General features: G+C 63.6%; 1 protein-coding gene across 1 annotated transcript in view; it reads left to right on the forward strand.

Annotated features, from left to right (window-relative positions):
• Nucleotides 1–12974, forward strand: part of COL4A1 (collagen type IV alpha 1 chain) — an 87169-nt gene extending 74195 nt beyond the window's left edge. The window contains exons 39-52 of the mRNA XM_037528695.2: nt 57–137; nt 562–660; nt 1558–1608; nt 2537–2722; nt 3087–3220; nt 3907–3979; nt 4599–4670; nt 4889–5017; nt 5365–5463; nt 5809–6021; nt 7767–7944; nt 9083–9197; nt 9658–9830; nt 11562–12974. Coding sequence (XP_037384592.1) covers nt 57–137; nt 562–660; nt 1558–1608; nt 2537–2722; nt 3087–3220; nt 3907–3979; nt 4599–4670; nt 4889–5017; nt 5365–5463; nt 5809–6021; nt 7767–7944; nt 9083–9197; nt 9658–9830; nt 11562–11643 — 1685 coding nt within the window. The 3' untranslated portion in view covers nt 11644–12974. The remainder of the gene's footprint in view (nt 1–56; nt 138–561; nt 661–1557; nt 1609–2536; nt 2723–3086; nt 3221–3906; nt 3980–4598; nt 4671–4888; nt 5018–5364; nt 5464–5808; nt 6022–7766; nt 7945–9082; nt 9198–9657; nt 9831–11561) is intronic.
• The last annotated feature ends 1699 nt before the right edge of the window (nt 12975–14673 follow it).

The raw sequence follows: 14673 nt of genomic DNA on the forward strand, positions 1-14673 counted from the left end.
GCAGACACGCAACGAGCAGCGCAGCTGACCGCGTGTGGTGTCTGCTGTCTCTTCAGGAAGCCCGGGGCTGCCCGGGGAGAAAGGCGACAAAGGCCTCCCGGGGCTGGACGGCATCCCTGGCGTCAAGGGCGAAGCAGGTACAGGCCCCTCCTCAGACCCAGGCGGCCCAGGGCAGAGGCCAAGGGGCAGGCGCTGGAGCTCCGGGGCTTCCTCCCCGGACTGGTCTGGGACCCGCTGTGTGAGCAGAGCCCCCCGGGCCTGCCTGCCCCCCTCCCCGTCCCAGGACCCAGCTGAGTCCAGGGGGCTTGTGGGCCCTTCTGGGGTCTGGCCACGCATTAGGATAGAGCCCACGTTTCTGCGCTGACCTAGATGTAGACTGTTCTGTCCACTCTCGTCTGCTCTCGTGGGGGTCCCTGGGGGTGGGAGTGGTGTGGGGCGTCCCTGCTGCAGACTGGCGGGTCCCTGGGGAGGTCGGGCTGCAGGTGTGCTCCCTGGAGGAGGGTCTGGGAGGCAGCCAGGCTGGGGAGCGGCGTTGACCGAGTGCTGGCCTTTCTCTTCAAGGTCTCCCTGGGCAGCCTGGCTCTGTGGGCCCAGCCGGTCAGAAGGGGGAGCCGGGCAGCGATGGCATCCCGGGCTCGGCGGGGGAGAAGGGCGAGCCAGGTACGTGCAGGCCTCGCATGGGCGTCCCCCGGTGTGCACGGCCTGTGTGGGGCACCGGTGCCGGGGCCCATGCCGCTGTCGTGCGGCTCAGAGACGCGGGGACACCGCACGGCGCCCAGGGCAGGGGTCCGTCACCCTGCATGTGCGCCAGGAGCCCGCGGAAACCCCGAGCCCCTCCCTCCGCTGCCCGGGTTCCTGCTCCACGGCGCTGGCCCCGAGTCCAGCCCCACCTGGGCGGACGCGCTCCTGTCAGCCCTGCTGTGCCGGACACAAGCCGGAGTCCTCTGGGGGAGAGAGGTTCACACGCACGCGTGCAGACACGCCCACACCCCCACGCGCGCGCGCACACAGGCACAGTTTGACACAGGTGGTGGGTCCGGTGGGGTGCACCGGTGGGGCACACGGAGGGAGGCTCCTGGAGAGGCGGCCGGGGGTCTCGGCTCAGTGCGTCTCCACGCCAGCCCCTTGTCTTCACATCACGTGCGCGCCCTTCCCGGTGAAGCGCCGCGAGAAATGCCGCCGCACCTGCTCCCCGTTTGCTCTCCCCTCGCGCCCTCCACATGTGTCCGGGGCCCCTCGCTGGCTGCTGCCCCGATGTCCTCCCGAAGCAGCCGCTGGTGGCCCTGCTCTCAGGGGAGCCGGCTCGGCAGTCCTGGCGGCGGACGCGAGGGCTCCTTGTCGGCCGGCTCTGCTCTCGGTTCTGGGCTGTGGTCCTCAGGAAAAACTGAAGTGCACCTGCCGGGGCCCAGACCGGCTGCGGGGCCCTTCTTGCCCCCAAGACGCAGAGAAGTTTCTGCGGGTCCCACAGCCGTGCCGGCGGCCGGAGCGGACGCAGCCTCGCTCCACGCCTGCCGGCGCCGGTCAGGGGGTGACACTGGTCCTGCGCTGCTCTCCTAGGTCCCCCCGGAAGAGGACTGCCCGGGTTCCCTGGCAGCAAAGGAGAGAAAGGTAAGGCTGGCTCAGCCTCTTCTTGCTTTCCCACAACCACGGCGCTCTCGGTGCCGGGAACGGGGGGATCCGTCAGGAGGGTGCGGCTCGTTTGGGGACGGACACTGGGTCTGTGACCACCCAACCCACACTTGGCACTGCCCACGCAGCCCCGCGCGGGGCCCTGCACGGCCTGTGAGGAGGCTGGGACCAGCCCCTGGCCACGGCCCAATGGCCCTTCCAGACCTGTCGGGTCCCTTCTTGTTTCCTCAGACAGCCTTGCAGCCCCCAGACCCGCTGTCTCGCAGCGTGGGGGTGGGGTGCGCGGCCTGCAGGGTGCTCTCCTGCGCACTTTCAAGCCAGCAGGAAGGTTTTTGTTGCAGCATCAAGTTACAAAGCTGCGCAGACCGGTCGTCTTACTATGAGTTTACAGCCACCTGCAAGGCAGCGAGCATGTCTTTGCCCCAAAAGTTCTTGGGGGGACTTGTCATCCCCCTCGTGCCCCCAGCCCGGCTCCAAGCAACCCCTGACTGTGTGCTGGCACCACAGAGTCCACCCTCTGATGTCTGCGGGGCCTGCGGCTGGTCCCCTGTGGTCTGACCGCCTCTGGGCAGTGCAGTGGCCTGTCCCCTCCTGGTCCTGCCGCGGCAACTGGGCATGGCCGCACGGCTGCTGACCACCCCCTGCGGTGGACAGGCCCTCATCTGCGGTGCGTTCGCTGCCCCCAGGCCATCCCGGCCTGGCCAGAGCACCCTCCCCAACACGGCGGCAGAGGGCTCTGTGGCTGGGGCGCACGCACCGGCGGGCTGTTCAGCCAGGAGCAGTGAGGGGCACCCGTGCGGGGTCCTCCTGGGCCGCTGAGTGTCCTCGGCGCACCCCCGCCTGTCCCTGCTGGGCCCAGCCCCTCCTCCCTGCGCGTCTCCGCCACTCACGCTGGCTTTGTTCCTAGGCTCAAAGGGCGAAGTGGGTTTCCCGGGATTGGCCGGGAGCCCCGGGATCCCTGGACCCAAAGGAGAGCAAGGATTCACGGGCCCCCCGGGGCCACAAGGACAGCCTGGGATGCCTGGAACCCCGGGCCACCCTGTGGAAGGGCCCAAAGGCGACCGGGGCCCCCAGGGCCAGCCGGGCCAGCCAGGTGAGGCAGCTCCCCAGACGGCCCCGGGCCTGGCCTCCACTGGGTGGTGACCTCCACTGGGTCATGGCTCTGCCTGTGTCCTCTCGAGGGGCTCGGCGGCCATGGCAAGCCGTTGGGGGGGCCGGGAGGGGCCTCCCTGGAGAGACTGCAGGCGGGTCCTGGTGGGCAGGCCGCCCCGCCCTGCTCTGCCACCCCCGGCCAGGCCTGAGGCTGCTGTCCGGCGCGTCCCTTTCTGGAGGTGGGCACTGGCCTCTGGACCTGCCGAGGCCTCGGGGCCAGGGCCGGGAGGGGCCCGCGCCAAGCACAGCGCCACGACACGGGCGGGAGCCCCTCTAACCTCCAGTGTGATTCTGTGTCCCTGCAGGACGTCCGGGACCTATGGGGCCCCCTGGCCTCCCAGGGCTTGATGGGCTGAAAGGTGACAAAGGAAGCCCAGGCTGGCCGGGGACCCCCGGCGCCCCAGGACCCAAGGGAGACCCCGGATTCCAGGGCATGCCTGTGAGTGGCACACGGGTCGGCGTGTGCAAAAGGGTCGCAGGATAACCGTGTGTGTGCACACCCGACCACACTCAGGCCCTCTCCAGCCCCGACCCCTCCTCGTGCACAGTCACCACCTGTGCTGGCTCCGCAGCAGGCAGCCCTCAGGGCGGGGGACAGCGAGGCCGCTGGACGTGGCGCGAGGCCGGACACGGCCTGTGGCAGCTTGTTGGGGGACGGCCTCCCCCCCCCCACCGCCCGGCCACTGTCCCTGCGGCCGGCGCGTGCCCGCTGTCCCCGCACGGGTCCCGCCGCTGAGCTGGCATGCTTGGCCGCGCGCCAACGAGGGGAGGGCTGCCGGCAGGCCCGGTGAGAGGCGCAGCTCCTGCGTCGGGACCGGCCGGGGAGAAGGGCGCGGCTGGCGGAGCAATGGGACGAGGCGCTGCTTTAGAATCCGTGGCTGTCGCTGCGCTGTGACAGAAAACGGCCCCCTAGCGCTTCCCAGCTTTCCGCACACGTGGCCGCTCCAGGGAGCACTGCGTGTCGGGGTTGGGGGGTGGGAGGCGCAGTGAGCAGGCCCTGGCTGCCCGGCAGCTGGGAGAGCAGCGGGGGGACAGGGAGAGCAGCCCCACCCAGCGCCCCTCCCCGCCGCAGAGCCTCCCCTGTCCGTGTCTGAGCGGTCCGACTGCCTGTCTCCTTGCGTCTAGGGGATCGGCGGCTCCCCAGGAATCACAGGCTCCAAGGGCGACATGGGCCCTCCCGGTGTTCCAGGATTTCAAGGTAAGGCAGTGGCGGAGACGCGACTTCCCTCCCCCGGCGCCCCTGGCAGGGCGGGCCCTTCCCTTGAAATTAAGGTCGCCTGTTCTGGGCCAGACCCAGCCCTCAGCGCGGGGCGGCCGTGCAGGGACCTCCTGGCCTTCCTCTAAGGGCCTGTGGTCATTTGCGGCTTGGTGGGCGTGGCCTCTGTCAGGTTATTGACGTGCTAAGCGGACATGCGCGGGGCCCAGCAGCCCGCAGCCCCGGCCCTTACCGCAGAGTCGGGGGTGCGTGAGCGCGGGCGTCCAGACAGCTCGGCGCGCCTGGGGCTCCACGCCGCGCCCCTGTGAGCCAGGCCTTGGCGCCCCAGCTGCCACTGGGCCGGCTGGCGCGTCTGCAAGACGTGGCTTCTGGGTTTTAGAAAGACGAGCGCCACAAATGTTTTGCACAGCCGAGCGGAAGCCGTGCTCTGCTTCCACAGCAGAAGTGGGTGCGAGGGGGGTGTGCGATGGCGAGTGTGGGGGGCAGGTACAGGGCAGGCACACACGTGTGCGCGCCCCCGTCTGTGTGTGGTGTGCGTGCCTGGGCTGTGCACGCTCCTGGGGCCGGCGGAACTCTGCAAAGACTGTCCCGCCTCCCCCAGGTCAGAAGGGTCTCCCCGGCCTTCAGGGAATCAAAGGAGACCAAGGAGATCAGGGCTTCCCCGGAAGTAAAGGTACGTGCCCGACTGGCCACCGTGGCCCTTGGATCCCCGAAGGCGGGAGCTTGGCTGCCTGGCGGGCAGAGGCCTGGGAGCGCGGCGGAGCGGGCGGGGCGTCCCCAGCTGGCTGGTCAGCGCTGCTGCCCTGGGCTGGTCTGCGCCACCCTCACCAGCACGCGCCATGGCCTCTGGGTACTGGCCCGATGATGACCTGGACTCCTTGCTCCCCTCAGGTCTTCCAGGTCCCCCGGGACCCCCAGGGCCCTACGACGTCATCAAAGGGGAGCCCGGGATCCCCGGTCCCGAGGGTCCTGCTGGTCTCAAAGGGCTTCAGGGGCCCCCCGGCCCCAAAGGACAGCAAGGTAAGAATTCGCACACTTGGGAGGGGTGGCGAGGGCGGGCCTGGGGGCTCCTCGCTCCTGAATGTGTGAAGTCGGCCTCCCTGGGGGACGGACACGTACTGGGGAGACTGCTTTTCCCTCGCGGCCAACTGGGCACCTGTTCTGAGAAGGCCCAGGCCAGCAGGACAGAGTGCAGGACACTCGGCCAGAGAGCCAGGCTGCTTGCCCGCCGGGAGACTGGGCTGGCCAGGAGACCGTCCAGAAGTGGGGGAGTCAGTGCTTGACAGTGGCCGGGGAGCTCCTGGTGGGCGGCGAGTCGGGCCCCTCCTGGTGTCCAGCCCGGTGCACCAATTCTGTTTTCCCTTTAGGTGTGACGGGGTCTGTGGGCGTACCTGGACCGCCAGGTATTCCTGGGTTCGACGGCGCCCCTGGCCAGAAGGGAGAGACGGGACCTTTTGGACCTCCTGGTGGGTTTGCTGCGTCTCCCCGCCCCCAGCCTGCCCCTGTGCTGCTCCCTCCCAGCCCTCCGCCCGCCCCTCCACCTCCGTGGGGTTTGCAGCTGCAGGCCCAGGCACCGCCTGCTGAAGGGATAGGGAATGTCCCTTAGTGGTTTCCAAAGGTGTCTGTTTCTTCGAGGGCGTGGGGCGCCCGGGAGACCTAGGGGCTGGGAATTCTGTGCCAGGAGAGGCAGAGGCTGGCAAAGCCCAGGTCCCCCAGAGGCCATTGCTCGAAGGCAGTGACACCCCAGGAGGATGGTGCTTTGCTCCGGGTTTTGGGGGGGCCTGCGGTGACCGGAAACCTCTGTCTTCCAGGGCCTCGAGGGCTGCCGGGCCCCCCCGGCCCTGAAGGGCTGCCGGGGTCCATGGGCCCCCCTGGTACCCCTTCGGTGGATCATGGCTTCCTGGTGACCAGACACAGCCAGACCACAGATGACCCACAGTGTCCCCCCGGGACCAAGGTCCTCTACCACGGCTACTCCCTGCTCTACGTGCAGGGCAACGAGCGGGCGCACGGCCAGGACTTGGGTGAGCCCCTGCGGATGCGCGCTCCTGGCACAGACTGGCCTCTGCCCGGGACCTGGCGCCTCCCGGTCCTGTCTGTCCTCACCAAAGGCGCCTCTGCTCCCGGCGCTGTGACACTCATGGGAGCCGAGGACGTGCAGGGGCTGTTCTGGGGACAGATCATTCTACAAGGAAGGTCTCCTGCCTAGCAACTTCCCAACGGGTGATGTGGAGTTACTGACACACTCCCTTGTTCTCCGACCGGAAGCCTGTGCCCGTGTCCACGTCCCGCCTCGCCCAGCTCCACCTCGGGTCACCGCCACCTGCTCTGTGCCCATGCACGTTCTCTTGTTCAGACTCCACACAAGTGAAACGCACGTGCTTGTCCTTGACTTGGCTCACGTAGTGGCTGCGGCGCCCTCGGGGCCCGTCCACATCTGTGCTGTGGCAAGTGGCAAAATTTCGTTCTTTGTTACGGTTGAGTCATGGTCCCCCGTAGGTGACGCTCCCCTCACGCTCGTCTCTCCCCCGCTGGTGGACTCAGGAGTCTCATGTCTGGGTCGCTGCAAATGCCGCAGCAGGGAACACGGGGGTGTGGAGTCAATTTTCAAGTCAGTGTTTCCATTTTCTCCCAACAAGCACCCAGCAGTGGGGGTGCTGGACCATACGGCAGCTTTATCTTTGCGTTTTCGTGAGGACCCCTATCCTGTTTCCATGTTGACTGCACCAATTTACATGCCCCCCACAATAATCCCCAAGTCTTCTTTCTCCGCTTCCTCACCAGCCCTTCGCAGCTCGTGTCTTTTGGATGTGGCCCCCCCAGTGCCACGGGCTGAGCTGGCACCTCACCGTGCTTGGGGCGTGACGGGAGCTCCTTCTCCCGTGCCCGGCGGCCACTGTATGTCTTGGGAAGGACGCGTCTTCCCAGCTTTTGACTGGGTTTCTTGGGTTGCTTTGGTTTTTGCTACTGAGTCGCAGGCGGTCTCTGTGGATTTTGGGGATCAGCCCCTCGTCAGGCAGACGGTTTGTGAATTTCTTCCCTCTCTCCATTTTGTGCCCTGCGTCCTCTGCCTGCGGGCGCTTGGCCAGGGGGTGCAATCCCATTTGTTTATTTTGCTTTTGGTGGCAGATTGAAAAAATTTAAATTCACAACACTGACCTTCAGGGGATCAAGTCGGGTCAAGATTTCGGGGGTGCACATTTAACGTTTTCTTTAAAACTGTCCGTCTCACACCTCCCGGTGTTCCTCTGGGCGCGCTAGCTCTGTGCCTCTCAGTCAGGTTGGCAGGAGCTGCTGGTCACCTGTCACCCTCCACGTCACCTGCCACCCTCCACGTGTCCACCACCAAATCACGCTTCCGTGTCATGTCCCTCCAGCGCGGCCTGAGGCTGGGAGCCAGCGGCTGTAGGGATTTCGATTTTCAGCAAAACGATGATTAAAGATTGTCAGTGAGAGACTGTGTACTGGTCACGAGCCAGCTGTTGAGTTCCTTCAGGAATCCAGTCCAGGAAGAGGCTTCCTCTGCCGACAAACCGCCCTGTTCCCTTGGAGCAGATCCGGCCCGTGCAGTTCTGTGTCGCGCCCACTGCTCCGCCCCTCAGGGCCACGGCCTTGCCCCCCTGCGGCGTGCGGTCCATCTGCTTTACCCCTTCTCTCTGCTCTTCTTAGAGAACATTTCTCTCTCCCTCCTGGGGTGCGCTGGGGGCTGTCTTTCCCGCCCGCTGTGCACGGAGCGAAGCGCGGGGTGACGGGCGCCCTGTGCTTGCAGGCACGGCCGGCAGCTGTCTGCGCAAGTTCAGCACCATGCCCTTCCTCTTCTGCAACATCAACAACGTCTGCAACTTCGCCTCCCGGAACGACTACTCCTACTGGCTGTCCACGCCTGAGCCCATGCCCATGTCCATGGCGCCCATCTCGGGCGACAGTATCAGGCCCTTCATCAGCAGGTGGGTCTGCGCCGCGGCAGGTCCTTGGCCACCCAGCCTCCCGGCCTGGGCGGGGGAGATTCTTGTGTGTTTGTCCCCCCCACCCGACATTTAATCCATTGCCATGCAGGTATTAATTTTATTTTATTTTATTTATTTATTTTTTTAAGATTTATTTATTTATTTATTTATACAAGAACCGGGGTACAGGCTAGATGCGTGGGAGGGTGAGAGGATTCACCAGACATAGAGCGGGGAGCAGAACAGGCAGAGTGACGAAATACACGGCTGAGGGGAGCAGCGGGCGCGACAGGAGAGGTCTGCAGCGCCATGTGGGATTCTCGCCAGCCGGCAGGGATCCAACCGGCGCTGCAGAGGCTGCGGGCAGCTTCACAGCGCGGCGCTCAACCGCCTGCGCCACCAGGGGAGGCCCTAATTTTAATATGAGTTCTGGGATAGAAATCAACCACGCGTGTTATTTTAAAAAGCGAGTCCTCCCCGACCACCCGGGGTGGGGGAGGCTGAGCTGACTCCCACCCCTTGCTTTCCTCTGAAGGGGCGAAGCTGGCAGGTTCTCCGCTCTCGCCCCCAGAGCTGGCCCAGCGGTTCCTAGGCAGGCTGGGCTTCCCGCGCACAGGAGGCCCTGGCCAGCAGCCACGTGTCACCACTTTGGCTGCGAACCCTTGGCTGAGCTGAGCGTGGGCCCTGGTTCTTCACCAGGAACCGCAGCCACGCTCCCCTCACATGCGCCGGCCAGCGCTGCCCCTGCAGGCCTGACCCCTAGGCCCAGGGCGCCTGGGCCAGCACCTTACCCATGTCCCGCAGATGGGGTGGGGGGTGGGGCGGTGAGAGGCCAGCTGCAAAGCTGCGTTCAGAGCAGTCACCTGTCACCCCCGCCCCTCCATGTTACAACTCAGCCTTCCGATTTTCTCCCAAAGGAAACAAACTCTCCTGGGTAGTTAAATAGCAAGTGTCGGGTTTTGAATTTAATATTTTAACACTGACGTGACTTATAAAACCAGCGAGGGGCCTCTAAGCCTGCGTCCACCGGTGGGCAGTGTCCGCTGAACATAGAGCGGAATCTGAGACTGAGTGGAGAGACGGCGGCCAGACGGGGGAGGCCGGGGGTGGGCAGCACGCTGAGTGTCCTCTGCCCCAGGTGTGTGGTGTGCGAGGCTCCAGCCATGGTGATGGCCGTGCACAGCCAGACCATCCAGATCCCGCCGTGCCCCAACGGGTGGTCCTCACTGTGGATCGGCTATTCCTTCGTGATGGTGAGTCTCGGGACTCGCACTCCCTCGTTGTCTGGATCACATGGCCCAGCCCCTGACCGCCCCCCCACACCGCCCTGCTGACCTGTCCATGCTGCCTGGGGCCTGGGTGGCTCCACTGGGGCCTCAGTGGTTGCAGTGCTGGCCAAAAGCCCCTAGGCCGGAGTTCTGGGACCAGGTAGCTGGGACCCGCTGGAGAAGCCAGAGTCTCCCCCTGGAGCGGAGGGCAGGGTGTACTTGGAGGGCCATTATTACCTGATAAAATGACCCAGAGCACCCAGGGCACCCCGGACTGGACAGTCCTGCTCCGTGTTGCATAGAAAGTCTGGGTTCAGCCTTGGTCCAGCCTCATCCATGGGGCTGGGGCAGGGCAGCTGGCGGGCCCTTCCCTGGCCACAGCAGGAGGCAGGAACAGCCGGCCCCTCCCTGGGGGCCTCTGACTCCTGCTCCCTTCACTCCACAGCACACCAGCGCCGGTGCTGAAGGCTCTGGACAAGCGCTCGCGTCCCCAGGGTCCTGCTTGGAGGAGTTCAGAAGCGCGCCCTTCATTGAGTGCCACGGCCGGGGCACGTGCAACTACTACGCCAACGCTTACAGCTTCTGGCTCGCCACCATCGAGAGGAACGAGATGTTCAAGTAAGTGTCCACCCCGGGGGCCCGCCCCGCCCTCCGTGGGCCTCCTGCCCGTGGCTGAGGCGGCCAGAAGCAGGCCCCAGGGAGGCCTCCCCACGGCTCTGGTGCGCAGCCACTCTGCAGTGGATGGCGCGGGCTGAGGCCGGCGGCTGGTAGTGACAGCCTGTTCTTCACACGCCGGGGAGCAGGGCAGGATGGGGTCACTTTCCCTTTCCTAGGCGAAGCCACCGAAATGCCACGGAAGCCATTAAAACCTGCATGCGGAGCACGCGGCGCTCACCCTCCTGGCGGGCGCGAGGGGTGGGCGGTGTCACGTCACAAACTGGGCCAGGACTGCCCTGCAGGCAGCGGGAAGGAGGGAGTCGAGGGGGCGCCTGCTGTGCCTTTCCTTTTCCTCCCACAATTCCATCTGGAACGCGCTCCCGCCCGGCCTGCTGAGGCTCCGGCCGGGCACTGGGAGGCGTCTCTAGCCCCCGCGCCTGCGCGCTCCCGGGTGAGCCTTTCTGCCTGACCTCTTCGGACAGAGTTTTGTGGGCTTCTGAGCATCTTTAACTTAAGGCACTAAAGGGAAGCGATGTGCCCGCTGCGCCGGTTCCCTAAGCCCCAGCACGCCCCGTGCCCCTTGGGCCGCAGGAGGCTCCCGGGAGCTGGGGACCCGGCTCCACTCTGCAGAGAGCAAGTCACCGGCGCTTCACTGCACCTCACGTGCTGCCCCGGGGGCTCCCGCTCCAGGATTAATAGGGTTTTTTTTAAATGGTCTTTTTTGGAGGCACAGCCAGGAAGGTGAACTGAAATGCCTTCTTCGCCAACCTGGTCGCATCCCAGTAGCTTAACCAGTTACTTGGGCAGAAGTAGGGTTGTCGCAAGAAGCTAGAGGAAGCGGCTGCAGTTTTGGGACAGGGTTCTTAGGATGTGGCCCCTTCAATTTTAATAGAATTTAGTCAGCACTGACTTTGGGTGAGACTCCCCTTCCCAGCAGTCAAAACAAGGCAGCATTTTAGGGCCAGGGATGCATTTCAGGGAGGTAGTGTCTCGTCTCTTTCTCTTTTTTTTTAATAAGATTTATTTATTTATACAAGAGTTGGGGTGCAGACCAGAGGTGTGGAGGGTGAGAGGATTCTCCAGAGACAGAGTGGGGAGCAGAACAGGCAGATCTACTGAAATGCACTGCTGAGGCGAGCAGTGGGCGAGACAGGAACGTCTGCTGCACCATGTGGGTTTCTCCCTGGCTGGCCGGGATGGAACCCGCGCTGCAGAGGCTGTGGACAGCTTCACAGGGCTGCGCTCAACCACCTGCACCACTGAGGAGGCCCATCTAGTCTCTCTTGGCCCCTCAGACCTCCAGCATATAAATCCTCCAAAAGTTGTCCCAGCGCTTCTGAGGCCTAGTTAGTTATTCCAGATTTCCTGTCATAGCATCACTCAGCACGTGCACGCGCACCGCGTGCTTGAAGTGTGTGGCGAGGCTTACGACCTTCCCCGGGGCTGTCATGGAGTTGTGAGAAGGAGGTTGAGCGCTGGGTGCTGTGGGGAGCGTCTGAAGCTGGAGTCACAGAAGGCCTCTCGGGTGGTGCCCTCCCTCCCTGTGCCCCCAGGCACAGGGGGCAGCCTGCAGGCGGGGTCCCCAGCCTGCGCCCACTGAGTCAGTGGCGTGGGCTCTGTCTAGCTAGGGGTGGCCCTATCCGGCTGGTCCCTGAGCCCCAGTGACCCCTGGGTGGGTCTCTTGCGTTGCAGGAAGCCCACGCCGTCCACCTTGAAGGCTGGGGAGCTGCGTACCCATGTCAGCCGCTGTCAAGTGTGCATGAGAAGGACATAAGGAAGCCGGCTCTCCGCGCTCGTCACAACATGGTGCTATTCCTTCTTCCCTTCTTCTTCTTTTTAACAGCAACAAACCCTAGAAATATATCCTGTGTACCTCACTGTCCAGTATGAACCCATAAAGTGCCTTATAGGAATTTGCGTAACTAACACACCTGCTTCGTTGCCTCTTCTTGCTGAAGGACAGAGACAGAGATAAGCTTCCCATAGTGGCGTAGCAAATGGCACTTTTGATGAAATAAAAATCTGAGTCTATTCTACATCCGGTGCGCTGATGTGTAGCGTGAGAACTCCATCAGAAACCAAGGGTGCTAGGAGGAGTTTGGGGCCTTCCGTTCTGTGGACCGCCGTTCCCACTCTTGTACCACCCCAAATGCATTGTTTGTTTATATCACTGTCTGGCTGTTTCACAATTTGGGTCCCTGTACAGGTAACAGTCATGTAAAAAATGGTGTTTGAACCTCCAAATGGAGAGGGCCAGCCGCCCTCCCGTTCAACTCCCCAATATAAATTGAGGTCTTCGTGCTGTGTGTGGTACTATGCGGCTGCTTTTGCAGAAATCACAAATTTACCGTGGGATAAAGATGGTCCAAATGTAGGCAGAAATTAAATATATATATATTTTAGTAATTTATATAGATGTCAGCAATTAGGTCAAGTTTTAGTTTCATGTCCACTGTTGAAATAAAGCTTCCACAGGTCCTTCCTTTCAAAGGCGGTCGTGTCCCCGTGTCGGCCGACGCCGGCGGCCGATGTGAGGCTTCCGTTTCCATGGCTCACCTCCAAACCAAACATTGTGTGCTGCCAAAACCAGACCCAGGTGCATGGATGTGGTGTCTAGTCTAGGAATCATGGACCTGGAGTTGACTGTTTTTATTCTGTATTAAATATCTTCAGGGTTTTAAACACTAATCACAAACTGAATGACTTGACTTCAAAAGCAACATCCTTGAAAGGCCTTCATTTGATTAGGATTCCTCATTCCTTGCGGCGTGGGAAGCCGCTCTCTCCTTCCAGAGGCCAGGCCTTTTCCGCACCTGCGCAGGGCGCATCCTGGGTCTCCCTGGAGCTGTGTCCAGGCTTCGGCAGGGACAGCAGAATCGGACCGCAATGCCTGAAATGACATTTCCCTCAAAGTCTCCAAAAGCATTTTTAAGACTACTAAGGCCTTCTGTGTAATTTCTTTAAATGTGTATTTCTTGAAAATTCAAATTTGTAATAAAACTATTTGTATAAAAATTAAGCTTTTATGAATTTGTCACTAGTATTGCCAGAGACATTAAAACAAAGTTACTGCACAAGCCCCTAATAAATGTGTACGCTTTGCACACTTAGATCATATTCATTTTGCACTTCTTCCAAACGAGAGTCATAGACGGGGGGTGATTCACAGGAATCACTACAGAGAAAGACTGGTCTGCTCCCCCCTCCCTCCCTCCCTCTCGGTCCATTCAAGCAGCCGTCCACCATCCGTCCACCCAGCCATCCACCCACCCACCCACCCACCTTCTGTCCATCATCCACCCATGGGATACATAAAGAGGATTCGCGCTTTTCAGGAATAAGACGAGCAGCGGGGAATACCACACACGGCCAGCCCTGAGCGGTGAGCCCAGCGGGTCAGAACTGGGACTGCAGGTGTGTGAAGGTGGCCGAGGGGCAGGGGTGTGAACTCCAAGTCTTAAAGTGGCAAAGAAATCACACGGCGGGTTCTGTGCCCTGCTGACCTGAGCTTCAGTTTAAGCTCCAGGCACGATCCTGGAGAATGAGGGGGCACCGTGTCCTCACAGAGGCAAGCGGCCGTGGGGATGGCAGTGTCTGGGGCTGTTGGCGAGGCGGAGCTGCGCTGAGGACGGCCCGGCACCGCCCGCCTATCAGGGACACAGTCCTCTCCTCTCCGCGCTCTGAAAAAAAGTTGGGGGGAAAAGGCAGGACAGGAGCCGAGAGAGAAGTGGTCCGGTCTCCCCTGGCCGGCGTGCGTCGGGACCTGGTCTCCCCCGGTCTCTAAAGCGGCTGTTATTCCCGCCGGCTTCGCTGCTGGGGAGCAGCAGGGTGGGGGAGCTGCCCGGTCTCAGGGGAGCAGGACCAGGGCGTGTGGAAGGGCGAAGCGGCGGTGTCCATGCTGACGAGGAGGGACGAGCGGCTCCACTTTGCTTGTCTTTAGCGTTTCCCACAACCCTTCCTAATCCCGAACAGTCACAGGCTCAGCTAAAGGAGGACGGGCTGGTCTGGGTCAGCGACAGGCCGCTCCCCTCCTCTCTGGAGCCCCTTGGGGTGAGGTCGTTGCCGCCGCAGGACTCTCCAGGGCCCCGCGCTGCTGTGTGGGTCCTCACCCTCCCGCCACGCGGGCCTGACCAAGCCGCACCCACCCGCGCCCGGGGCCTGGCGCCCAGGCTGTTTCCTCCGGGCAGCGCCTCCAGACCAGGGCGGCGGGCAGGAGGCCACCGGGAACGGAGAGCCGAGTCTGCCCTCAGCGTTGCTCGGCCGCCTCCTCCCTCTCCGGCTCACCGGCTCCTGCCCCTCACCAGCCATGCCGGGCGGTCAGGGGCGGCCGGGTGGGGCGTCCCGTCTTGAATAAATGTTCTTTTAAAAGGGCGCAGCGGGAGACACCTGGGACTTGTCAGTCTGCGGTGAGGCCAAGGTGGAACAGGTGGGGTGTGACCCCGGGAGCTGCCTGCTCCCGCGGCGTCTGGCAGGTTGGCTGGGAGGGAGCTCGGGGAGAGCCACGGGCGGCGCAGGCTGGGTGAGCAAGGCGCGCCCTGGCCCGGGCCGCGCCGCCCTGGACATGCTCCCCCCAGTGCCCCGGCAGCCCGCCCCGGCGCGCCTGGCCCCAGACAGGCCCCGCCCCGCCCCGCCCGCCCCGCCCCCGGGACACTCAGCCCCGCCCCGGCGCACCTGGCCCCGCACGCCCCGCCCCCAGCGCACCTGGCCCCGCACGCCCCGCCCCCCGGCGCACCTGGCCCCGCACGCCCCGCCCAGCCCCCCCGCAGCCGCCGCCTGCAGCGGCCCCGGACGGGACCCCGCCCTC

Source organism: Talpa occidentalis, unplaced genomic scaffold (genome assembly GCF_014898055.3).
Source record: "Talpa occidentalis isolate TD23 unplaced genomic scaffold, MPIMG_talOcc4v2.1 talOcc4.5, whole genome shotgun sequence".
Classification (NCBI taxonomy): domain Eukaryota; kingdom Metazoa; phylum Chordata; class Mammalia; order Eulipotyphla; family Talpidae; genus Talpa; species Talpa occidentalis.